This window comes from Camelus ferus, chromosome 12, assembly GCF_009834535.1.
Source record: "Camelus ferus isolate YT-003-E chromosome 12, BCGSAC_Cfer_1.0, whole genome shotgun sequence".
Classification (NCBI taxonomy): domain Eukaryota; kingdom Metazoa; phylum Chordata; class Mammalia; order Artiodactyla; family Camelidae; genus Camelus; species Camelus ferus.
Window position 1 is genome coordinate 32,389,192 of NC_045707.1, and position 25,842 is coordinate 32,415,033.

Below are 25,842 nucleotides of genomic sequence, written 5' to 3' on the forward strand. Positions count from 1 at the left end.
GGGTGAGAGATGGTCCTGTGGAGGGAGGGCAGCTTCCTGAATGTTTTTGAATTGCCAGAAATGAGCCCAAAGTTAGCCTACAATATAATTCTTTTATAACACTCATTATATTGGTCTGTAATTTTCAGAGGTGGGAGGAAAGAAAATTTTTTTTCACTTGATCCCCACCCAGAGAGTCATTTTCACTCCTTGTGTCTCCAAATTACTCAAATCCAGCTGAGCTTTGAAAGTCGACACTCACCATATGTTTGTTGCTAACCAAGGTCCCCAGGCTCCTTTGCTCTAAAGGGAAATCAAAGGAATTGCAATCTCTTCACCAGGAAAGACGTTTAGCTTTCTACACTCTTTCCTCTTTGCCCCAGTAATTAAGAAATCGTGTTTATACATGTCCACTGTTGGCCATTTTCTCTCCATGGAGGACTGTATTTGGGTCAGTTCAGTTGAAGGAAAAAGCACTTCAGACTGTCCTTCTAGATCAAGTGTCACATGAGTAAATCTCTCAAGCTCTGGGTCTCAGCCTTTTGTGTGGAATAGGAAATGGGATGACTTGTCCACATAGAACATTCTGTGAGGCAGTGAGAAGAGTGTTTCTAGGTTAAAAGTTAAGAAACCGAGACTGTGTTTCCGACTGCTCCTCTTAGATCAGGAGCGTGACCTTGGGTAAATCTAACCTTTTCAGTCCTCAGTTTTAGAATCTGTAAAGTGGGAGGAAAGCCTTGAAAAGGTGGTTTTGTGTCGCATTTTGTGCCACATTAGAAACCTATATAAACGTGCTTGGTAAAGAGTTATGTTTATATGTCGGTGTAAACTGGAACTTTCCTTAGGCAGTTTTGGGAAGACAATGATTTTGGACATCTTGAAGTTTCTCTGGATTCTCCGTGTTTTGAAATTTTTAAAATTCACTCTCATTTTGAGGAGAAGGCTGGGAGCAAAAGTCTAAAATCTGGCTTTTTAGTTTGGCACGTGGTAGCCTTGCCTCGAAGCCTAACTAAGCCAGACTTGTCAGCGTGCTGTCTTTCTCCGTGCTGGTTTCTGAGTGTTGCACGTAGTTGAGGGCAGTTGGAGCTGCACCGTCAGGAGGGCATTAACGTTCGCTCAGTTTTGAAATTGACGTTGTGTTTTAACGTTCGGGACGGCTGTCCCGGACCTCTGTGTGGTGCAGTCGTTTCAGGTTTTTAAGGTTGACTGCCTTGAGGGAAGCAACTTTCCATAGCTGTCAGGGAGTGGAAGGGAGGTGATACTTAATAATGTCTTACTTTGGGAGAACGTATGTGAAAAGTAAAATGTTACTTTTTAAATTAACAGAATATTCTAATGTGGAAAGTTCTGCTTTCGTGCTTCATGGTTCTCGTTTTCGTTAATAACTGGCTCAAAATCAGTCTCCGAGAGCTTTCTGTCATTGGCCCACTTGGTTTTATCCTTGCTCCTCTCTGTGCACTTGCTATATTAGGTTCTCTCGTCTTTTCTGTCCCCTACACTCCTGAGAATCCCCCATCAGAAACTGCTCCTGGCCGAGACTGTGATTCTCAGCTCAGGACCCAAGGACTCTTTTTGGGAGGGGAAGACATACTTTGGAAAAACGCCTCCCAGGTGATGTTAAATGCCCTCTTTGGTATTTACTGCTTTAATTTAAAAATAGATTTAAAAAACCCACAAACATGTATTTGGTGCCTGCAAAGTACCAGATGCTGTGAGGGAAATAGAACTCAGAGACTCAAGGGCCAGAGGAAAAAGCCCAAATAGTTCACAACAGCTGTAGTGAGGGTAAGATGTGGGCGAGAGAGATGCTCAGCTAAAAGCGAATAATTATAATAATTGAAAAACCGTTTGTGGTCAGGGCTTCCAGTGCTGCTGAGAGCTTCTAATAGACTTAGTCCTGGCTGGGAAGGAAGGGAAGGAAATCATGGAAGGCTTCTTAGAGAAAGTGGCATTTGAGCTGGCGCTGGAAGGTTGAGGAGTTCGCCAGGGAAAGTGGAGGAAGGGGGAGCATGTGCAAAGCCATGTAGGGTAATGAATGAGGGGCACAGTGTGAGAGAGATGGGACTGGAGAGGTTAGCGTCGTTGAGACTTAGCAGAAAACAACCAAGGGAAGCCTGTTGACTGATTCCAAGCAGGGGTGGGTCATGCTTCACTTTTTATTTCAGGCTGGCTGTTTGGGGGAACAGACTGGGGAGTGTTTGCACGGAGCTAGGAGGCTATCCCAGGGATGGCGGAGAAGATGGGGGTGGGTAGCACTAGGGAGAGCTGCTTAGGAGCTGGTAAGGTTGATCGTGGGAGGTGAGGAGGGGGGCAGTGATGATGCCACATGGAGGGAAGATGGAGGGAGCTGTTTCTCCTGCGTCTGGGGGTCCAGTCGGGAGTGAGAGTGTCTCATGGACTTAGGGGTACTGAGGTGAGAGCCCTTTTGGAAAGGGTGGGAGGAGGGGAGCGGAGAGGGTGGGAAGGCTGGTAGGGGGCTCGGCTTTGGTGAACCAGGACCTCCCTGACCACTGGGCAGCATACTGCCCACGCCTCCCTGTGCTCCGGGCCCGCATTCCTAAGTCTTCACACTGAATGAAGCACCTGGCATCTTTCAGTTTGGGTATTCTCTCGCAGTGGGAAGCCTTCAGCCTGCCCGAGCTCCAAAACTTCTTGCGGATCTTGGACAAGGAAGAAGAGGAGCAGCTACAGACCCTGAAGGAGCGCTACGCGGTCTATAGACACAAGCTGGAGGGAGCCCTGAGCCAGCTGTGGAAACCCGGGTAACGCGTGGGCCCTGCCCCTCGGGGACGGGACGGCGCGGGACCTGCGTGCACACCGGCCGCCTGTGTCCCTCTTGTCAGAGGGCAGTTTCCTTGCCCCATGATGCCAGCGCCTCCCCCCTTGAAGAATCTCTAGGTCTAGTTCCCCAGAGTGCTCACATGGCGTCTTCTGCAAGGGACTCTGCAAGCTTGTTCTGTTCGGCACCTCGGTGTTACCTCTTGGCAAGCTGTGAAACTAGTCTCATCTGGAGCCTTCGAGAGCGCTTTGAAGCATGGACTCTGGGTTGGTTCCCCCCACCCCCTTGTTTTCTTTTAGGTATTTTAAGTATGTGATGATGATGTTAAGCTTAAGGTTGTGCAAATGATTTTTTAAAAGCTTAACCAGGAATCTGTCTGAATACTTGTCCTGTGTTGAAACTACCTGTCTTTTTTGTTTTTTTTTTTCTTAAATGTCAGAGGAAGTGATCCATGTGAATTGAAGGGCACGGGAAGCTAGGAAATCTGAGGAGTTGGTGAAGGAATTTGGAGGAGTCTGACAAAGAAAGGAAAGAGCAAGTTTGGAAGAAGGCAAGAGTAGGGGTGGCGAGCCCTGGGGGAAAGTGGTTTGGACGGTGAGTGGGTGGGTGGTAGAGGAGGAGAATTTGCTTGTGAAAGAGTTAAAAGCTTTTTCAGTTTAGAGATGTTAAACCCATGGTCATATTGCTTGATTTCCTGGTGAGTAAGAGGTGGGAACAGAACCAAAGAAAGTAGGAGCTGGGCCAACAGGAGGGACTAAGTGCGGCTGACCCAGAGGACCCGGCGTGCAGGTGGGTGCATGTTCCAAACGGGACAGAGCTGCCCCCCGGGCGGACCGGCCCCGGTTCTGCCTTCTCTCCTCCGAGCAGAAGGTCTGACTTGCGTGGCTTCTGTGGCCAGTGGGCAGCGAGCATGTGCTACAACTCCTGTGAAGTTACTGTTTTCCCCTGAGAATGCTTTCACAGTGGGAAAGGAGTTTGGGGAGGAGGCAACTATTTCCCCAATTGTTGGCCGGGGGGTTTGTCAGGTGAGGGGCGCCCAGCACACTTTTGTGACAATCACGCCCTCCTTTCCCTGTTTTCTTTTCCTCCCCTCCCCTCCCCTCTCCCTCCTTCCCTCTCACTTCCTTCCCTTCTCCCTTTGTCTTATACATTGAAGTCTGATCTTACATAATGTAGAACAGGGCTATGGATTAAAGACCCAGGACCTTCAGATCCTCAGTCCAAAGGGTGACCTGACTGTAAGGAGGAGGGCGGCGTCCGCCCAACGCGGACCGCACAGGAAGGGTTCTCGATGGAAACTTTTTAACTAAAGAGCTTGTTCCTGCAAAACCAAAGAAATAAGTGAGAGTGCAATAGAAGCCCTCCTTAAAGCTGGTTAAATAACTGCCTTTTACGCAGCAGTTAATCTGAAAACAACAGGAAAAGTGTGCTGTGGTTCTCCAGGGGCCTTGCAGTCTACTTTCAGTCTCCGTATTGTTTGTTTATAAATTCCCAAGGAATTGTTAACACTTTGGTGACACCTAATGGATTCTTTTTGAAATTCCAAGGTGCTTCAGTTCTTTGCTTCTTAACTAAACGGTGCCTTTTTAAAAAATTGCATTTCTCTTCCCCTCTTGGCTGCTCTTCTGACTTTTCAGAGAGCACCTGTCCTGTTGGAGGCAGATGGAAGCGTCGCTTATGCTGTGCCACACACGTTACTGAGACAATCGTATCTTCCTAAGCTTTTTAAGGAAAGTTGGAAAGAAAAAAAAAAAGTAGAACTAGCTATAAAATATGTAGGGCACATCTTGTTTAATTTTGCATGTGACTTCTTTTTAGTGCATCAATGAGGTTTTAGTGACGTTGCCACCCAACACTTTCACCTTCATTGTTCAGGGAATGCCTTCATGGTTTTTATACTGGTTTTACTATTCAGACTATGGCTTGGGTGTGAGTATACTGTTATCCACCACCTGGTCTTTTAATTACCCATCCTAGTAAGCTCATATTTTTGTGAAGCCTTTGTTTCTCAGATTAAGACACTGTTAGAACCTAAAGTAGTAGCTGATGGGTATCTGTGAATTTTTTTTTCTTTTTTACTTGAAATAGATCGTCTGAATTAGGCATCCTCATCTATATTATCCAGGACCTCGCTCATTGTCACGTGCACTGCACGTTGCGATTTGGAAAACTTACTGTGTTGAAATTCTGTCAGTTTGTGGTTCTTGAAGACTGACGGTCTCTCCAAAACACTGGTGACTGCAGCAGCATCTTTATTGTGTAAAAGGCCACTGAGGCCAAAGATTAAAAAAAAAAATCATTGTACAAATTCTTAAGTTAAAATTAAACTATTGAAGCTTTGCTGTAATACTGTTTTCTCTTCAATATGTGATGGTACAGGAAAGAGTTAAGTTTAAATGAAGGGGTAGTATTGCAGGGGAGCATTTGAAATTTGCAGAAGTAGAAAAAAATTATAATATTTATAATTTTGATGAGTTTAAGTTTATTTTTATGGGAAGGTATTTCTTCCCCTGAAATTGTTTCTGGAATGGCAAGTTGTTTCCATTATTAAAAGTTGAAGTTGTTAGTTGATGTTTGTGTGTTTTTATTTATGGTGAAAATATGCTAGATAAAAGGTCACAGGAGTGGGAGAAGCTGCTTTTGTGGAGATACTGATGGGGAGAGGGGAGAATGTGACAGTTTTCACTAGGTTTGAATAGGGCACATTTGTTCTCCCAAATGTCATTTTTCCTTTGCCTTGTCCTCTGGGAAAAAGAGTATCCGTCTGTGTGACACATTTCTATAACAATTGTTTTGTAAAATATACATATATTTACAAGTGTGTAATGTATGTGAACGGTTTAAGGAATTACTATAAAGTGGCTGCCATGTGACCACTACCAAAATAGAACATTGTCCCTTTCTTAGAAATCCTCTTCCTTCGCCCCCCATTCCTGCCGAGGTCTCCCATCCCTAAAACAGACCGCTTGCAACATTGTAAAGTATCCGTGTGTTTTGGTCAGCGTGACTGTCTCACACCAGATGGGTGCACGTTTCTCCTCTTAGGCCCCCACGCCTGCTGCCGGCAAGTGTTTTTACCACTGCACTGCCCCCTAGAGGCGCGGGTGATACAGGAGCGAGGCTGCACCCGCCCGTGAAGGGGAACACACTGCAAGTACTGTAGCTGCTTTATAGGTGAAAATGATGATGATGGAAATGACGGCTCTGTGTAGATCTTTTTCGTCAAAATATCCAGAAGAATCCACTTTGGACGTTCAGCCCAAGGTGCAGTGGGAATGTTTTGGAATTTTTATCCTTAAAGGAAGTTAGCTTCCTGTCCTAGGCTTCCTTTCAGAATCTGTCACCAGTTGATAATTGTTTAAATGAATATTGTTATGTTGCAAAATTATTTCTTAAGAATTGTACACTTTTGGGACTCTAGGTGATTCTAATTAAAAGTGTTGTGTTTTTGAAAGAAGGGGAAAAGTCTCTATGTACATCTTCCTTGATTTATGGTGGGGTTATGTTCTGATAAACTCATCGTAAATTGGAAATATCGTAAGTCAAAAATGCAATCAGTTCACCTGGCTACCGAACCTCATAGTTCAGACCAGCCCCCCGTAAACGTACCCCGAGCACATACATTAGCCTACAGTTGGGCAGAATCATCTGACACAAAGCCTATTTTAGAATAAAGTGTTGAATACTCATGTAATTCGTGGATACTGTACTGAAAGTGAAAAATAGAATGGTTGTCTAAGTACAGAACAGTTACATTTGGTGTTTACCCTTGTGAACACAAAAAAATAACATTAGTCTGGGAAAACATCACAATTTAAAATCCTAGTAGTTTCTACAGTTTCTACTGAATGCGTATCACTTTGACACCATTCATTGTAAAGTTGAAAAATCGTAAAATCAAACCAGCCATCATAAGGCGAAGACCTTCTGTACTATGCACGTATTAACCCATTTTCTCCCTCATGAGATAGGTATCGTCAGCATCCCCATTTTACAGATGAGGAAACAAATGCATCGAGGTCCAGCAACTCGCCCATTGCCCCTCTGGGAGTGAGTGGCAGAGCCGTCCTGCCAGTCTGCCGACTTTTCCTGTAAGTTCTACCCAGTTTTTCAGTAAAACTGCCTATTAAGTACCCATGAGGATGCCCTCTAATGGGCCGTTCATCTGAAAGCAATCCGGTGCAGTGGGATTTGTGGGAAAAGCAAGGACAGGCTTGATGTCAGGGTGCTCAGCCGCCTTTTTTTTGGCGGGGGAGGGTGTTCATTTAGCATTCCATTTCAGTGATTATACTAAGTTACATAGAGGGGGATGCCTACCTGTTTTCGTTTTCAGGTTCTGTTGTGTGGGAGAAACTGACAGGACAGATAACCAAACCCGGTGTTCTCACTGCAGTTAGTAAGATAATTGCCAGAATAGCTTCAGGGAGAAGTCAGAGCTGGCTCCCAGGAGCCACCAAATGCTTGCAAAGGCTGGAGTTTGTTGTTTTTTAAATTATTAAAGTATAGTCGATTTACAATGTTGGGTTAATTTCTGGCATACAGCATAGTGATTCATTTACACACATACATATATTCCTTTTCATATTTTTTCATTATAAGCTATTGCAAGGTACTGAATATAGTTCTCTATGCTATACAATAGGACTGTGTTTATCTATTGTATATATAGTATTTAGTATCTGCAAATCCTGAACTCTCAATTTAACCTTCCTCCCTCTTCCCCTTTGGTAACGATAAGTTTGTTTTCTATGTCTGAATCTATCTGTTTTGTAAATAAGTTTATTATTATTATTTTTTTAGATTCCTCATATAAGCGGTATCTTATGATATTTTTCTTTTTCTTTCAGGCTTACTTCACTTAGTATGATAATCTCCGGGTCCATTCATGTCACTGCAAATGGCATTATTCCATTCTTTTTTATGGCTGAGTAGTATTCCACTGTGTGTACATATGTGTGTATATGCATATACATATACCACATCTTTATCCAATCATCTGTCGATGGACATTTAGGTTGCTTCTATGTCTTGGCTATTGTAAATAGTGCTGCTGTGAACATTGGGGTGCATATATCTTTTTGAATTAGTTTCCTCTGGATATGTGCCCAGGAGTGGGATTGCTGGATCATATGGTAAGTCTTTCAGTTTTTTTTTTAAGGAATCCTCCATACTGTTTTCCCATAGTGGCTGCACCAAACTGCATTCCTACCAATAGCATAGGAGGGTTCCCTCTTGTCCACACCCTCTCCAAGGCTGGAATTTTACACCCTCAAGGATGATCCTCTCCCAAAGGAACACAGGGAACTAAGCATTCAAAGCCTTGAAAGTCTACATTTGTCTGGTGTGAATCACTACTTGTTTAACTAAGTGCGCAAGAAAGCAGCTTTGTACAAGGATCAGGGGAGAAATGGGCCGGGGGTGGTGGTGGAAAGGACTGGCCAGATTAAATAACTTTATTTTTAACCCCAGGGTGGGCAGGTGAAATGTTAATTTAATTCCATCTGCAGTTTTTTTGTATTTTAAATTTTTGTTGGTTTTTGAGGGGTTGGTGGTTTTTGGTTTCAGTTTGGCTTGCTTTTTGGCAAATCTTTCTCTTTAATTCCACAAAGTGAGAACGGCAGGGTGTAGAGGATAGACCCTTTTGATCTTGGTTTCCAAAGTCACTTGTGACTCACTTGGCGGCAGCTGATCAGCAAAAGCTCCTCTCTTCCCTTCTGAGAAAGGTGAGTACTGGAATTTTTAAATGTTTACACACAAACAGAGAACATCAGGGCTCTTGGTAAACTTCAGAAGTTGGGGTTTTGGCTTTGTGTTTGGGAGGGAGTTCCTTTAACCAGGAGAGTTGGTTTTTATCTTTCTAAACAAGGGGGCTTACCTTGCATGCACCTGTCTTCAGCAGCACAGAGCTGCTCGTTTGCCTGGCGTGTGTACCTTCCCCTCACTTAGCCACCCTGTGTGGACCCATGTGGACCCTGTGTTTCCTCTTCTCTGAAATGGAGTTCTAGGGGGCTCTGCTCCAGAGGGCTTTCTTCTGATTTTCAAGTGCAATGAAATTTGCTGAGGTTCTGGTAATTCCATAGTATGCGGTCATCTTGCCGAAAGTTAGAATCCTTGAATTACTACTCTTGCAAGTGGGGAGGTGACAGCTTAAATTCAAATCTTTTACTCACAACTACAAATGGTGTCTTCAGATTCTTTCAGAATAGCTAACATGTCACATGTTTTTTTTTCTTGCATGTGTGATCTCTAGAGGAGTGTTCCAAATCAGTGATTTTTAGGTAAAATCGAGCCTGTCATCGAATGCCTTATCAATAAAAGTCCCTTATCTGAGAACACAAGGGCAGCCACCGAAATCGAGAAACTTGGCCGTCAGCCTTCAGAAATGTCCAAACCTCGTTGCCTTCCTTCCAGATACACTTTCTATGGGAGAGTTTGTGCTGGGGAAGGGTGTGTGCTTCAGGGAAGATAATTCATGTGTAGGGTGTGGGTGAGGCTGGGAACATGTTCCTGTCCCTGGTGTCATGCCTGTGTCACCCTTGTGCCACCCACCACTCCAGCTTGCATTTAAAATTTTTGTTCTTTTGCAAGTAAGGCGATCCAAGCAGAGACACGGTAGGTCGGGGTGGGGAGATTGTTAGGAAGCCAATAGTTGGGGATGGGCAGTGTTTAAGATCTGTTGCAAGATATTTCAAGACAAAAATGAAGTTATTACTCCGTTTCTTTATAGACAGCCTCAGAACTACTGGAGGTGCTGATGTTTTAAAGCAAGATGTTTCTGTGCCCCACCCCAAAGCTGGTACTATGCCCTGAGAATCCACTGCTTTAACAAGCACCCCATGGTTTTTCAAATACTAACTGCAAATCTTAGAGCTCTCCAGAGTATTTCAGAGACTGAAGAGGTATACATCCATGTGCAGTTGTACCCCACTCTTTTTAATTTAGAGTTGTCTTTTAAAAATATTTATTATTGTATTAGTTATTTTATTTGGGGGAAGGCAAGTAGGTTTATTTATTTTTAGAGGAGGTGCTGGGGGTTGCATGCCAAGCATGCACTCTACCACTTGAGCTATACGTGTATCTCCTGCCATACCCCCCTCTGAAAAAAAATTTTTTTTAAACAAGTTATCCGTATTGAGAGTAATGGCTAACCTGTAAAGAGTCTCCCTGACCTTGCCTCATTTAATCCTGGAAAGGATAATTCCACATACAGTGTGACCCTGCGCCTCTGACTATGGCTAATTAGATCTTAGACCTCTGACACAAGGCCGTTGGTCAATTTGACATTCCTAAAAATTTTAAATAAACAAAGGAATTCCAGTTAGTGATGAGGACTCAGAAATCAGGGGACGAAGCTCACCACTGGGCCTTGTGTCAGGGACAGGGAGAGACTTCAGAGAAAGCAGGAGAATGGAGCAGAGAGCAGCAGAGGGGAGAGGCCATGTGGCCTCTGGGAGATGGAGAACGTAAATTCAGTAATCTCCTTGATTCTTGTTAGCTGCTGGATGCCTCATCGGTCCCTCTTCCCTCAGGAAGGAACTACTTCTGTTCATGTAAGTTCTGCACTCGTGCTCATCTCTACAATGGGATCAAGAGCAGAGATAAGAGGGAAATTTATAGTACTCAGTGCCTCTTAGAAAAGATAAAAGGACTCACACGTGACCTCAGCCTCCACTTAAAGACATAAGAAAAAGAATAGCAAACCCAAAGCAAGCAGAGGAAAGGAAGTAACAAAGAGTGATTATTAATGAAGTAGAAAACAGGAACACAATCAGTGAGACCCAAACTGGGATCTTCGAGAGTGCTGACAGAATTGATAAGCCTCTAACCAGACTGATCAGGCAAGAAAGAGAAGATGCAGATGATCAGGAACAGGACAGGTGGCATCACTACAGGTTCTACCAACATACTTGATATGTTCATATTTGGGGGCCTCATGTTGCAGTAAGTTTCCTTAAAAATACTGTTATTTTGTGCAAAAAAAAAAAAAATTGGTGAGTTCTACACATTCCTAATTCTGCCCAGTTCTGAAAAGTTTGCCAGATGACAAGCGCTCACGTTGCTGCTACCACCAACTTTGTGCTTCCTTCAGAAATTTAGTTTACAGTTGTCTACAGTATGGGACTTCAATGCATATGGTCAATAACATTCTAACTTAATTTTTCTTTCTTTTAGTCTTTCACTTCTATTGTTCTGTTCTTTGCACAAAAAGAAACTTGAGTAGAACACTGAGTGTTTTGACTTTTTTCACATAACATCCTCAGGTAATTTATAAATATTAGGTTCTGGGTAGATTGTGGTGAGAACGCTATGGTCGTGTTTCCATGGAAACCAGACTCCATGTGTAATACATACTGGTAAGTGTCATGAAGATAAAGTGCAGAGTGCTATGAGAGTTTATTACTGAGGCGGTTAGAGAAGGCTTCCTGGAGGCAGTGATATAGAGCTAAGATCTTGAGGGTGAGTAGGAGTTACCTGACATAATTCATGATTTACGTGAAAATTTTCTACATAATGGCCACTGGTTACTCACGTCTGTTCTTTTGGCAGCATTTTAAACTTGTATCACTTTTGCTCTTTTTTTCTCTTATGAGGAAAGAACTGTAACTAAGGCGAAATAATTTTCCCCTTATTACAGTAAGAGTTCAACTGTGGGAGGAGCAGTTAAAATTTACAATGGCAAATGCTCTGGATCAAACAATTTTTTTTCTCCCCTGTGAAGTGCAGAGGCATCACCTGTTTGCTTACCTCACAGGGTTCACGTGAGGAGCAAATAAGATGTGGAGGTGAAGATCCTCTGTATGCTGTAACGCCTGGTACAGCGTGAGGTGGTGGTGGTTTCCAGAGCCTCCTTCCTAGAGTGGTGCGTTACTACCCCGCCAAGATGTTTACCTGTCACGCTGACACTAAACTTCATCTGAAGCATCACCTAGGATGTAATTTTCCAAGAAGGACAAACAAACTTTAAAAACTCACACTTAGGGAAGGAAATGGAATTATAGGCAAAACACTCAAGATTCTAGGGCAGTTACTAGACCAGGAAATCGGCAGTTCAGTGCCATCCCTTGTAGGTCCTGTAAATTCAGCAGCCAGTACTAGATGTCTCCGCACGGTGCTTTCAGCTTGGGGCCTGTTCTGGCCACAAGAGACTTCAGTGTACACTTAGGACCAAACCCATGGCTGGTGGAGAAAGAGGATGAAACACTAAATCAGGAGGTTGTCTGCTGCTACAGGGCAGGATGTAGTCTCAGGGGGAACAGGTGGGATGTAAGCTAGAAAAGTGGAACTAGCAGAATCTATCCTTACCCTTGCTGTGAGGGCCTGTGCAAATACATGTTCTCTCTCCTCGGTGGCTGGGTATTTTGATAAACACAAATTACTTGTTTTCCTGATTGTAATCTGTAAACTTTATGGCTGTCCGCTAACAAATTTTTCTACTTGGTCTTCAGAACTTAGAAGGGGGCAACCTACTAGGTCTGGGGTTGGCAAATTATGGCTTAAAAAAAAAGTTTTGCTGGAACAAAGGCATATATATTCCTTTACATACTGTCTATGGCTACTTTTGTGACAGCAGGTTTTAGTAGTTGTGACAGAGACCATGTGGCCTGCAAACCTCAAATATTAACTGTCCCCTTAAGAAAAAGTTTGTCAACTCAGTATGAATTCATTTCTCACTTAGGGCAGTGGATCGCATGAGTGGTCATCAAGGAAAGGCACCTTTGCAGGTGAGCTTACCTGATCTAATTTAAAGCTGGCCAAGGTAAGATTTTTTTTTCTCCAAACTGTAAACATAAAATATTTATCAGGAAGGATTTTCTTCGTGGTGCTCATTCAGGGATCAGCAGGGACCAGCAGGGACCATGTGTACAGGAGCTTTCCAGGCAGACACTGTGGTACCCAATGAGCAAATGGCCCGAGATCTGCAGTGCTAGTGAGTGATTAAAACATTAAACAGTATAAAGGGGAAAACCAAAAAGCATCTTGTCAGAATTTCACTACTTGTGGACTAAAACAAAGGACACATTCCCACGAGAACAGAAATAAATTTTAATTCATTGAAAAGTGCAGCAGTGAACAGGGTCCTTTGAAGGGCACTTTCTAAGTCAATGAGTGAGATGACACAGAGCCAGGGCAGAATCGCTTCTCGGAACAGATGATGCGACCACAGGAATTCACAACACTCAGTGGGACCTAAGTGGTGATGAAACTAAAGATCCAGATATTCCCACCTAGTTCCACTGGTAGATCAGTTTAAATACCCTCTGCTTGCTCTTAGTAAGGATCCTAGGACAATATATCTTCTTTCGTTAAAACTATTCCTTACACACTTAAACTTACGAACAGTTCTCACAGATTAAGGTATAATCTTCCCTGGCTATCATGACTATTTTGTACAAAAACCCTAGTATAGTCAATTAAAATGTATTTTGCAACAGCACCATTGGTCAAATTCAAAGATGCTCAAAGGCATTCCCTACTTTGTAATTGTAGGAAATGTAACTATTTGAGAGAGCTTTTGACAGGAAATCTTAATAAGGCAAAAATCTCTATTCATCCCCAAGGCCTCTGTTCATTCCTAATGGTTACAGTTTTCTATCTATTCTGAAGGGCACCAACAGATAGGGACCCTGTCTCAAAAGGGAGAATAACCAAAATGCTCATCAGTACACAGGAGAAAAGCAAGGCATGCCTCCTGCAGCAGTGGGGACTTGTACACACCATCCTGAGAAATTCAGTGCATCTTGTGGGCTGCTAGTCTATAAACCGAGGCCTCTTTATGAAAGATGAGTTTAGCCTAGATCCAGAATGAAATCAGTCCAAGAGAAAAAGTCAAATTAGGGATCATTCAAAAATTAGAGGTACAAAAAGAGGGCTTCACTGCATCCCGCACCCAAACAGAAGCCAGCTGCAGGTAAGCAGTGTGACTGGAATCTGCTGGCAGCTCACCTGTGTCACTTTTATGACTCGACTCCATCTGTTTCCAGGAACTAGCATAAAACAACAATATGACATCACAGTACAAGACCTGGTAAGAGTTTTCTTTTTATTCAGGAACAACTATGGTCAACTTTCATTCATGTGGAAGCTGACTGATTACTGTTAAGAATCAAAGTGTAGAAATAATGCCGATCCCCACATTCAACACTGCAGTTTGCTTTTAGTTACAAAATTGTTAGAATGTCTTTTCCTAAAACGTTCACAGCAGAGGTATTCATTTCACTTGCCCATTTGACCTCTAACTACCACCACAGTTACTGGGACTGTGAGGTAAAGGAATAAACCCAATGGCTATTAACCCAATGTGGCAATTTGGAATTCTGAAGAAAAGTGACCTATGGCCATGTCTTACAAAGTGCTTAAAGCTCAACCTGGGACCTTAAATAAAGCTAAAATCGCTATTGCCTGAGTTGAACAGGTTATAAAGCGCAGTTCTTCCTCCTCCCCTACGGTTAGCGTTCTTGTGAAGAAAACAGTGGAAACGGCCTTGGTCTTTGAGCCCAGAAACAAAAATGCAGTTCTATGCAGGAAACCTCAAGAAGATCTGGTTTTCACAGAGGAGTAGTGAATGAGGCCCCAGTCACACAAGAAACTCAGGAAGAAGTTATCTTAAAGGGAAGAAGGTAAGCAGTTGGTACTTTGCATCAACCCTAAAAAATTTTTACCTTTTAACAAGTGAAAAGAACGTTTGCAAAATGGAAAGTCTGCCAGCTTCACCCGTGGGACTGAAACCCAGGGTCCCTGCTGGGCAGGCACTTAGTCTAGCCCAGTTTACAGCCCTTCCACCTGTCACCCCGAGAGCCCTACCTACAGAAGGCCCTCAGAAAACAACCTTCACCAACCCTTGAAGTTCTCTGCTGAAGTACTTCACCCACTTTAGTCCAGGAGAGACACTCCCTAGCTACCCCTGGCGCTAACTGACACTCCACGTGGTTAGCAGCCACCGCAAAGCAGAGGTCCATCACTTTCAATAACTACCTGGAATCAGCCTTTACCAAAAGCTTCCCACTGTCCTGCTTCATTGCAGCACCAGCCCAGAATTCCTAAAAAAATGAACAGAGCTTGGTTGATGTGTTTTGAATTTCTGACCTTATCACATTGTGATGGATATTATGAACAGTGTATTTCTACTCAAAATGATGGTACTTAGACAGTTCTGCTCTGGTGGTTAGTCTTCAAGCCATGTGATATCAGTATTTTTGATAGTGAAGTGCTCAATCTGGAATGTGATGCAAGTCCTTTGAATTCAGGTCAAGCTGTTTACCAAAAACATCCCCCCACCCCCACCCCAAGCATTGCTATGTATCTGAATGGGTTTACAGATTCAGACTTTGACCACATGGGGAATATAATCAGGAACTGTGGCCCCAGGACCGAAAGGGTTTGGTGAGAACAAAGACCCCGGGAGTATTGTCATCAGCTGAATGAAGGGACCAGGGACAGCCACTCCTGACACACGGGCAGAGTTCACAGTTTAACACATTGCACAAGGACGTCAGCTGATTGGGTTGCTTTTTTGAACAGGACTTGAAGCCAGCCCAGGAACCCTTCCAGGTGTGGTCTTGAGGACTAGCTAAAGACACCTACTACAATCACTTCATCAGAAAGAGGCGTGCGGGGATCCAACCGCCGAGGTGCTACAGAAGATGTTTTGAAAACCTTCGAGTCCTGACACTGCCATGGTGGTTGAACATGAGACGAGGGTCAAACCTGTATCTGGGGACAGTGGCAAAAAAAAGGTATCGCATTAACTCTCGTTAGCCCTTGAGTATTCAGTCAGAATATACACTGGAAAGGATGGCAGGAAGGGATGCAGCAGGAACAATTAAATCACCAGAAGGGAATCTAGTACAAAGCACAGTACGTAGTAAGTAAGAGCATTTCCATCACAAGGCAGCGAGCACAAAGTAACAGTAAAAGTGAGAGGAGAACAAACAGAAGGCGTTGCGAGGAGGCAATGTTTGAACATTTTGGTGGGGGGAGCGATCCCTAGAGTATGCAGCGGCCTAGACTTTGCTGGGAGCCCTGCCATCTTTCACATCTGGACACACAGCCTGGGAGGTGAGTGCATCTCCAATAGGAGCCTGAACCTGGCTCATGAATTGAGGGGAGTCACCGACCTCTGGCCACCACTGAAACAGAGGGGCAATTCACGTAAAGCGTCTGGCACATGAAATCACTTTACCGCTTGAAAGGAAGTTCGAGTCAATGCCAAATGGTGGCTGGAGGTGAGACCTGGCAGACATAAAGAACACACACTGGCTGCAGCTTTCACGTCTGCAGTCTGGAAATAACACTGTCTTTTAGTTTTATCTGCTATCCTGTAGGACAGACTAACTCTGGGCATTATTTTAGAGCAGGGTTCGGCCAACTTTTTTTTAAAGGGGCCCGATGATAAGTATTTTAGGGTTTGTGGGCCACAGTCTCTGTGCCAACTACTCAACTTTGCTGCTCAAGTGCAAGAGCAGCCCCAGGCAACACGGAAGGGAACGTGTGTGTTGCGTCCTGACGGGTAGTGGTGGGAGTGGGCCCCCATCCTAGAAGGGTCTATAGGCCTGAATGTTTGGTAGGAAAGAATAAGCTATGGTTAAGGCATTTAAAAGAAACTAAGGTAGAGTTTAAACAGCTCAGGCTAACGAGTAAAGCCAGCCTCTAGAATCTTAATGACAAGCTTCCAGAATGTGAGCAACATAGCTATAGTTTAAAAAACAAAGCTTGCCCAGAAGTCAGAGCTTCTGTGTCAGTTCCATTCCAATGCCAAGCTCTATTTCCTCACTGGAAATGTACCTGTTTGGGCTCTAAGGGCCGCATGGGAACTCTAAGGTGGAGTCCTCCTAACACTGAAGGGGGCCACGGCCTCTGCCCTGCTCTGGCCCAACATCACCGTCCACGATGTCCAGGTCTCATGACCTTCCATGCAAGACTTAGTTAGAGGTTGGCTTTAAGTTCCGAGAGGCAGCCAGAGACCTGCTTTAGACATCTTTTTTGGTTTCGTAAAACATTCTGAGCAAAGCGGCTGCTGCAAAATCAGCACGTGCCGACTAGAAGTCTTGAGGTTTACCTTACAGAACGAACTTCCTAGTTCAAGGAACTGGCACCAAGGGAGGGTCCATTTCACTAACTTGGAGGGAAAGATCAAAGCTGGGTGGTTAGGATGCTTGATCAATGACTAATTATGCATTATCAGGATCATCCCATGTAAAAGTTAGCTTAAGTGATAAATAAAATTATGATAAGCTAAGTAACAATACAAAGACAACATTTAAGTTGCTGGCCTCCGTGTCTTTTTGGCTCTGTATATACTAGGTGAAAGCAACAGTGCTCCCTTTCTTTAATACATAGCCTACAACCCAGTGTCTCTACTCGTTCACCATATACTCTTCTCTCATTTGGACTGAAGATACACCACCTCACACAAAGGTGGCTACATAATCAACTTACTACTTTCCATCAGCTTAGGACATCGTTCTTCCTCTCCTACAATCAGTGTAAGAACTGAAATAATCCTTTCTCAATGAAAGTTTGCCTTTTATCATCTTAAAGCAAAAAATGATAGGCTTCTTGCCATAGGCTGCTCAAGCACGTGGGGTGCTGAGACCCATGTTACTGGGGAAAAGTTACTGTTGTAAGAGGAAGGAGAGTGGGAGGAAAAAGGCTGACTTGGTAGGTGATAGTTAAACATCTTTCCTACCTTCATCTATTTCTATTTCATTTGTGTACTTATTAGATTTACTGGCAAGTACTCACATTTCTATAACTGGGGTTTCTGAGAAATGAAGGCATATGCTCTCAGAAGTGCTAGGAAGCAGAGTAACTCTTGGTCAGCTTACTCTAAAGAAGCCCCAGGTGTCACCAGTGAATCGAGTGGCACCACAGGAAAGGGGGAAGGAGGAGCCCCACGTGGTGGGGAGCAGGGCTGCCCTCCAGCTAAGGCACCAGCTGGCGGGGGAGAGCAGGAGTTTCCAGCAGCTCACACTTTCCCAGCACAACAGGCTGCAGCACTAAGACACAGTACCCCCTTGAGAAGCAGAACCAGGAGAAATGAGTAGAACAGAGCTCAGCTCAGAGCGAGGAAGACCTAAGAGGTAGCCTTGGCCTTCAAGAACAGCAGGAATGCTGGAGAAAGCTGGGCAGTCACTGAAGAAGACACTTACCCAGGGTCAAAAACCCCTGGAGTGCGGCAGGTCGGCCCAGAACAGGACTGTAACATCATCAGCCGATAGTTCATCTTTCCCAAAAGCTCGGGGTCTATACTCTTGGCAATGTTGTTGATTTGGTGTGGGTCTGCAGTCAGGTTGTAGACTTCTACGAACACCTACAGGAGATGAGAGGAGGGAGGGGAGCAAGGGTTACGCCTGAAGAAATACTCCTCCTGTGAGTTATTGCTAAATGGGAAGGGAGGAAGCAGATAAAACCCAGGGCCACGAGAATATCATCCGGTCTCAAGACTCTCAAGGAGCCCAAGGGTATACAGCAGACAATGGAGCATCTGTTCTGGGGGTTAAATTGCTTCAGGTCTATGGCCCATGCTGGAAAGGGGACCCAGCGTCCCTGTGCCTTCAGGCAGAGTCAGGAGGGGAGAAGGGAAGAAACTCACATGACCTTCCGTAATTAACGGAAGGCAGGACTGTCTCATGACAAGGGCTCAGAAACTAGACTTAGTAATAAGGTTACTACTGGGTGACAGCTGACATTTGAAGTCTTATTTTTACCTCAACTGAGAATAGATATGAAAGTACTCTAACCTGTGTTATAAAAATGTTGAGTTCTCCTATTTTAAAAACCGGTTTTGGAGGTACAACTCCAACTGAGGAAGAATACAGTATTTCTAACATTAGACATGGCTAATATCACTGTGCTCCCCCCAGTCTGTACCTTGTTCTCCAAGCCGGAGTTAAGGATAGGCTAAGAAGATGTAGGTAAATTCTGGCTGTCAGGGCTCTAAGTGGCTTCCCTCAGACTATCAGTAACAAAGGGGAAGGACATGAGTCTGAGGGAAGCTCTCCTTTGTTGTCCCAAGTGCATACGAGCTACAAATAGTGAGCAAATCAATTTCTGAGAAACACTATAAGCACTGGCTCCACGTGGCAAAATGTGGGTTGCCAGATGGGGTGGGCAGGCGCTCACTGATAAACAGTAGGAAATCAGGATGGCTGGGGTCCCTGTAATCCTGCAGATAATCCACACTGATCTGGGCTGGCTAAAAGCCACCTTCCTCCAAGGCTGCCACCTCTGACCCTCCACTGCTCATGTACTGCACCAGCACTGGACTCTGCGGTGGTAGGGGCAGAAGGTCTGAACAAGCTGGTGGCCAGTAAGCTTTCTAGGAAAGGCCCCAACTCCGTTCCTCTCCACAGAAATTGAGATGTCTTACCCTCACCCCAAACTATCAGGGAAGCAAACAGACCAGGCGTGCAGCATTCCGAAAAAGTCAACTGTGTGCACTTAAAGTGTGTGTGGGCAGTGCTGGGAGTGATGGAAACCACCGTGAGAAAGGTCAGAGAAGTCTGGCCTCGTGGAATTCCAGGTTCCTTAACTGAGGGGAACCCAAGTGGAAGTACCGGTAGGAAACACATCTTCCCGGGGAGCATCCTGGGAATTGCTCTCCAGCCACCACAGCCCTGGCCCCAGACACAAGGGTGGAGGAGGCAGCAGGCCCTCTTACCTCCTGGTCATCGAACTCACAATACTGCAGATTCCACAGTTCTGACATGGTCCTCACGCAGGCATACGTATTGTTGTATGCATCTTCGCATACGCAGTCTGGGAAACATTGCTGGAGGGACATTAAAAAAGTTAAACGAAGATTGTTATTCTATAGGAACAAACAACTTGCTTACAGGGGCAACCAGGTTGGCTCCAGACAGATATACGACTGGACAGAAGTGAGGAAACCTTCCACACAGAAGTAACTGAAGTTAGACGTGAGGCTCTGTCCCCTGCTGATGGCTAATTCAATGAAGGAACACGGGGTGTGGTGGCTCTGTTTGTAGACTGTTGCCATCCCTGCCTGCTCATCTCCTGACCAGAGCTGGTTGTGATGAGCACCTCTAAAACGTGTGTGGTGGTAAAGAGAAGAAATCAATACTCAGATGAATCACGACTAAGTTATACTAGGATCTGTCATCCTAAAGGATGGGAGAAAAGAGGCTAAAATGAGCTTTGTGGAATCATTTCCAATTACTTACGAGTGTTCTTATCAGCAAACAGGACAACATATTTCATCATGTCTTTACTACGTTGGAACACTTTGGTGTTAGGGTTCTCTCTGAAGCTGACTCCTATTTCCCATTCTCTAAAGAGAGGCTAATGTCACTATTACCACCTCTAGGACCAGCCTGGCTGCCACCAGTGAAAGACACAAGCGGTGGCACAATTACAGGCTGGGGCCCCGTCTCTGCTGGAAGCCACTGATAACATCCCCATTAAAAAATGGTACCACGGCTAAGACGGGTAGGAAAACAGAAAGGGGTACTGACAAGGTTAGGAGATGGGCAGATATGTGCCCCTGTTACGAAGACTGGAAGATTCTGAAGTGCACATTCTAACAACAGGCTGGCAGTATCATTTTCAGGATTATCGAGTTTACCTCTGTCCATCTCCTAATCTCCTATAATCAAGTGACAAAGTCAAGTGACAGGAACAGGATTCAGATTAAGGGTTTCAGCACCTGGCACATCTAAGCCCTGCTGTGCTGTCAGTGAGGAGGCTGGTAAGCCCACTCCGGTGTTACTCACAGACACTCCAGGACTCAGGGAAGGACACGTTGGGTCCGTGACGTTACGGCCTTCTCCTTGATATTCCACCAGGACGTCTGATCGCCAAGTCAGGTTACTGGCTCCTGTCTAGGAAGAAGAGCAAAAGTGGTTTCTGTGAGGTGCAGACTGGTAAGGATCAGGATCACAAAGTTATTCATTCTACTGCTAAAGAGGAATCGGGAGTCAAAACAAAATTGGACTGTTCGTTCAGTAACTACAGGGAATGACTAAAAGGGAGGCACATGATGGCTACCGAGGGTCGTGTTTGGTTTCTATAGACCCCCTCACAAGTGAGCTCAAACGCTTTGAGCATTTGACAGTTACTTCCCAAGACTCCTTCCATAAAGCAGGTCAGGAATGGAGAGCAACCAAGCAGCGAAGTGAGACTCAAAGTCACAGTGCAAGGTGCTCCAAGTTCAGATCAGAATAAACGGTAGTTGATAAACTCTGTAAGAGCTGTTCTAAGCTCCTACTGAGAAGTTAAACAGGACTGGTGTGCTCGGGACTGTAGCAGGTTCAAAGTACTTCTTGATGATCAGAATGAAGATATCACACAAATATGAACACTTTTAATTTTCACTGCACATTAGTGGAGCAGGAGAAGGGAACTGGCAGCATTTGAAATGGGCAAGTTTAAGACAGGCACACAAATAGTGAAAAGGGGAAGGACCTGGGAGTAAAAGGTCGTTTGGTATCAAAAGAACAACACGAGCACAGGATGGAAGCAGAATGCCTGGTGGTATGGGTTCCCCATCTCCAGCTTTCAGACCAAGTGGCAGTGCCAAGGCAGGGTGGAGAGGCAGGAAAAGGCCCTGACAGCAGGCTGCCCGCTGGTTCTATAAAGAACAGCAGGTGACAGGAAGCAATGGGAGGTTTTTGAGCAGGGAAGTAATGTAATTAAGGCTGTGCTTTTGAAAAATCAGCCCAGCAGCAGAATCTAGAGATGGGGTGAAGACATGGAGGTAGGGAGGCCAGGTGGGAGGAGCTCTAAAAATGGTCTACACCCGAAGTCTGGTTTGTGGTCTACCAGCAACACCTGGGGGCTTGTCAGAAATGCACAATCTCAGGCCCTACTTCAGCCTTCATGGGCCACAGTCTGCATTTTAATAAGACCCTCTAGTGACTCACATGCACAGTAAAATTTGAGAAGCACTGCTCTAAAACAGCAGTGCTCAAAGCGGGGCCCCTCCCCAGCAGCATCAGCGGGGGAACTTGTTATAACAACCCCCACTGCTGGTGGGGAGCGATCCGCATTTTAACGAACCCCCCAAGTCACTGCTAAGGGACGCTAGTTTGAGAACCACTGCTCCGGAACTGGAGTGGGCCTGCTTAACTTGGGGCCCACAGCGGGGGAACGGGTGATCACCTGCACAAGACCGTGGAATGACACAGCTGCCTGATAAAGGAGAGTCAGAGAGGAATGTTATTTCTGAACCACTGCTCTATGATGAAACCCAAACAATCCTGAGCAGATGAAGGTCTCAGAAACCCTAAGTCCTGGGAGACCTCCGAAGCCACCAACTCCCGTCTATGTTCCCACTCTGCCAACTCCGAGCCCTGGAAGCAGGGAGTCAGGGCAAGAGCTTATCTGTCAGACTTGAGTCAACCTCAAAACCCCACACTTGAATGTCAAAGTACGCAGAGGAGACGAGCATCTGGGAAGTCTAGGGCAGCGGTCTCCAACGTGGCTGCATATTAAAATCACCATATTAAAATCACTGGGGGTGCTCTGAAAATCCCAGGGGGCCAGGTCACCTCGCATGCCAATTAATCAGACTCCCTGGGGCTGTATTTTAGTTTCCCAGGTGATACGAATGTGCAGCCAAGTTTGAGACTAACGGTTGGAAGGGATCATTGCATTTTTTCTGCCAAAGGCCAGACAGTGTTTAGGGTCTGCGACTGCAGTCTCTGTTGCAGCTTACTCAGTTCCGCCCGCTGTTGTAGCAGGAACGCAGGCCCAGACATACAGGGATGAGCATGGCTGTGCTGTGACACAATGATGTACAAACACTGAGCCTGGGCTAGACTGGCCACAGGGGTTTGCCGCCCCCTGCTCTACAGCAGCGCTATTCAACAGCACTTTCTGACTGAACTGTTCTCTAACTGCGCCGTTCAACACAATGGCTTTGGAGTACTTGCTACGTGGCTAGTGCTACTGAGGATCTGAATTTTTCACTTTGTTCTGGTTCATTTAAATAGCCACACGTGGCTAGCAGCCGCTGTATCAGGGCAGACTAGAGGCAAGACAGTCAGGAAATGCTCAGCAACCCTGATACATCAGAAGTTTCACTAGACCAACCTCCAAAACAAAACAGGACTGAGGAAAAGAGCCAACTCCTAAGTGTCATTTACAAAACCGTGCAGAAAAATTAACTATAAATAGCACAGTGATTCTACCCCTACAGTGAAGTTTTTTCCCCTAATTAGAAGTAATTAAGGCACACAGTGTAAGATATATATGGAGAGAGTTAAATGATGTAAATTTCCCTCTATTGGATCTGTAGATATCAGTGTAGTTCTAGCCAAAAGCCCAAGATGAATTTTTAGGCAATCTGAAAAGCTGTTTTAAAACTCTACATGGTGGGAGGGAAATAGCTCAGTGGTAAAGAGCATGCTTAGTGGGTATGAGGTCTTGGGTTCAATTCCCAGTACTTCCAGTTAAAAAAAAAGAAAGAAAAGAAAAATGAAGTTTATACAAAAGAGAAGTGGCAGGATGTCTGTAAGAACAATGAGAGAGGTGTGCCCCTGCAAAGAATTATGCAGTTTTATAACAAGATAGATCTGTGGATCAAAAAAGACAATTAAGTATTTATACAGGGGAAAAAAAAAAAGAAAAATTGGATTCCTGACTCCTACCATGCAAGAAAACCAATTCTAGACACATCAAGCACTTGAATGTAAGAGGCAGAACTATAAAACTTTTAGAAGAATGTTTGGGAGAATTGTTTTCTGATCTCAGGATTCAGAAGCATTTTTATAAATAAGATACAAAGAACGCTAACCTATTTATACATTCAGTTCCTGTGTTCTCACATCTCAATGTAGGGAAAAGACAAGTCATAAACAGGAAGATGATGGGCAAAAAGAGGCACTTCACAAGGAAAGAAACACAAAAGGTGTAAGTGAAAGATGATTCGCTGATCAAAAACTCAATTTTTAAAAATGTGCAGGAGGCGGGTATAGCACAGTGGTAGAGTGCGTGCTTAGCACACAAGGTTGTGGGTTCAATCCCCAGTAGCTCCACTAAAATAAGTAAACCTAATTTACTCCCCCTAAAAGAAGATATTTCAAGAAATCATACTTATAATAATTAAAACTTAAAAAAAAAAAGGCAAAGGATCTGAACAGACATTTCTCCCAAGAAGATATACAGATGTCCAAGAAACACATGACAAGATGTTCAGCATGGTTAGTCATTACAGAAAAAGCAAATCAAAACCACAATGAGTACCAGTCACACCTACTAAGATACAATAAGAAGACAGATAACAAGTGTTGGCAAGGATGTGCAGAAGCTGGAACCTTCTCTTGCACTGATGGTGGGAATACGTAACATGGTGTGGTCACTTTAGAAACAGACGGGCAGTTCCTTAAAAGGTTAAATATGCAATCTTCACATGACCCAGCAATTCTAGTCCTAGGTATATACTCAAGAGAATGGAAGACAAAAATTTATACACAAATGTTCACAGTAGCATTATTCATAATAGTCAAAAAGGGGAAACAACTCAAATGTCTATCAACTGATGAATGGATAAATAAATGTGACATATCCATATACTGGAATATTACTCAGTAATAAAAAGGAATGAAGTACTGATACATGTTACAGTGGGGATGACCCTTGAAAACATGCTCAGTGTTTTCAGCGTCACAACAGGCCACATACTGTATGATTCTACTTATAGAGGATGTCCACAATAGACACATCTACAGAGATGGAAAGTAGATTAGTGCCTGCCTGGCGCTGGGAGGGGGAGTACTTGGGGAGTGACTGCTAATGTATTTGGGGGTTTCTTTTTGGGGTGATGAAAATGTTCTGAAATTAGATTATGGTGTAGTTGGTTGTACAACCCTGAATATATCAACAACTAGTGATCTCTAAACTTTAAATTAGTGAATTGTACAGTAAGTGAATTAAGCTGTTGGAAAATGATTCATCTCATTAATAAAGAAACGCACAGTAGGACCAAATATAATTTTGGTCTTTTTCACCTGCTAGATTAACAAAAATTAAGTTGTCTGACAGTTTCACATAGAGCAAAGGGAATTCTCATACATCGCTAGTGGGAATGGAAACTGATGACAGTTTGGTACAGTAATGTGGTACCATCTGTAGGAATGAATATGCAAGGTTGCTGTAACCTTGGTGCGTGCACACATGCCCACTGGGAAACATGAATAGGAATGCTACAGCAGCACTGTTCCTAAGACAAGCCAGAACACCACAAATGTCCACTGACTGATAAGAGAACAGATAATTAAGGAGTGATGCGCTCATTCTTACAATGGAATATTCGGTATCTGTGAACAAACTGGATCAATTTGGAAATAATGCTGAGTTGAAAAAAGTCCTGATTACAACCAGTAAGATGTCATTTTCAGAGTTCAAAACAAGACAGGATCTCCCCACCCCAAGACAGGTATGTTGTTTAGGGATATGTACATGATAATTACTAAAAAATAAAAGCCAGAGAACAACAACTAGGAAATTCAGAAAAGTGATCACTCCTACGGGGCGGGGCAGGGATGGGATGGGATGGGAAGGGAGCATATAGGAAAATGCACCAGGATGGGGAATATTTCAGTTCTTACATGGAATGACAGGCTCATGGGTACTTCTTGCGTTCCATAACTTTTGTGAGTTACACATATTCTCTTGTATGAATCATATCACCTAATAACAAACTGTGACAGATTCAGACAAATCAAAGAGGAAGAGTTACCTATAATGAGTAATAAATGGCTAGAACATTCTAGCATTGATCCTTGCAAACTTCTCTATGCTTTAACATGTTTACGTGCATTTTTAACAGGGAAGAGACGCTGTTTTGAAACCTCCTTCTCTCCCTACAGTATGTGGGTAAGCATCTTCCCAAGTCCATGCACACAGATCTACGTTAGTGTTGGTTCAATCGTCTACTGTTTAATTGTGCCACAGTCTAACCAGTTCCCTACTGGGTATTTAGGTTTTCAGTTTTCTTGTATTAATACATCACGTACAGTTTTTACACTTAGCTCTGTGCAGTGCCAGGCCCAGTAGGTACTCAAGTATTTCCTGAATGAATTTTGTTCTCTTAAAACAAATTCTCAGATGGAACTGCTTGACGT

The 25,842-nt window shown here is 44.2% G+C and overlaps 2 protein-coding genes and 1 long non-coding RNA gene across 3 annotated transcripts in view; 2 read left to right on the plus strand and 1 right to left on the minus strand.

The window, feature by feature from the left end:
• Positions 1-6,212, plus strand: part of RASSF3 (Ras association domain family member 3) — a 65,533-nt gene extending 59,321 nt beyond the window's left edge. Inside the window, exon 5 of the mRNA XM_032493332.1 lies at positions 2,596-6,212. Coding sequence (XP_032349223.1) covers positions 2,596-2,745 — 150 coding nt within the window. The 3' untranslated portion in view covers positions 2,746-6,212. The remainder of the gene's footprint in view (positions 1-2,595) is intronic.
• A 1,714-nt stretch (positions 6,213-7,926) lies between these two features.
• Positions 7,927-12,971, plus strand: LOC116667658. Its single transcript, XR_004324606.1, has 2 exons — positions 7,927-12,480; positions 12,562-12,971. It is a non-coding gene; the product is annotated as an uncharacterized LOC116667658 (long non-coding RNA).
• The window catches only part of GNS (glucosamine (N-acetyl)-6-sulfatase), a 43,601-nt gene continuing 30,544 nt past the window's right edge, over positions 12,786-25,842 (minus strand). Inside the window, exons 11-14 of the mRNA XM_032493333.1 lie at positions 20,491-20,598; positions 19,419-19,529; positions 17,908-18,068; positions 12,786-15,469 (exon numbers count right to left, since the gene is read on the minus strand). Coding sequence (XP_032349224.1) covers positions 15,391-15,469; positions 17,908-18,068; positions 19,419-19,529; positions 20,491-20,598 — 459 coding nt within the window. The 3' untranslated portion in view covers positions 12,786-15,390. The remainder of the gene's footprint in view (positions 15,470-17,907; positions 18,069-19,418; positions 19,530-20,490; positions 20,599-25,842) is intronic.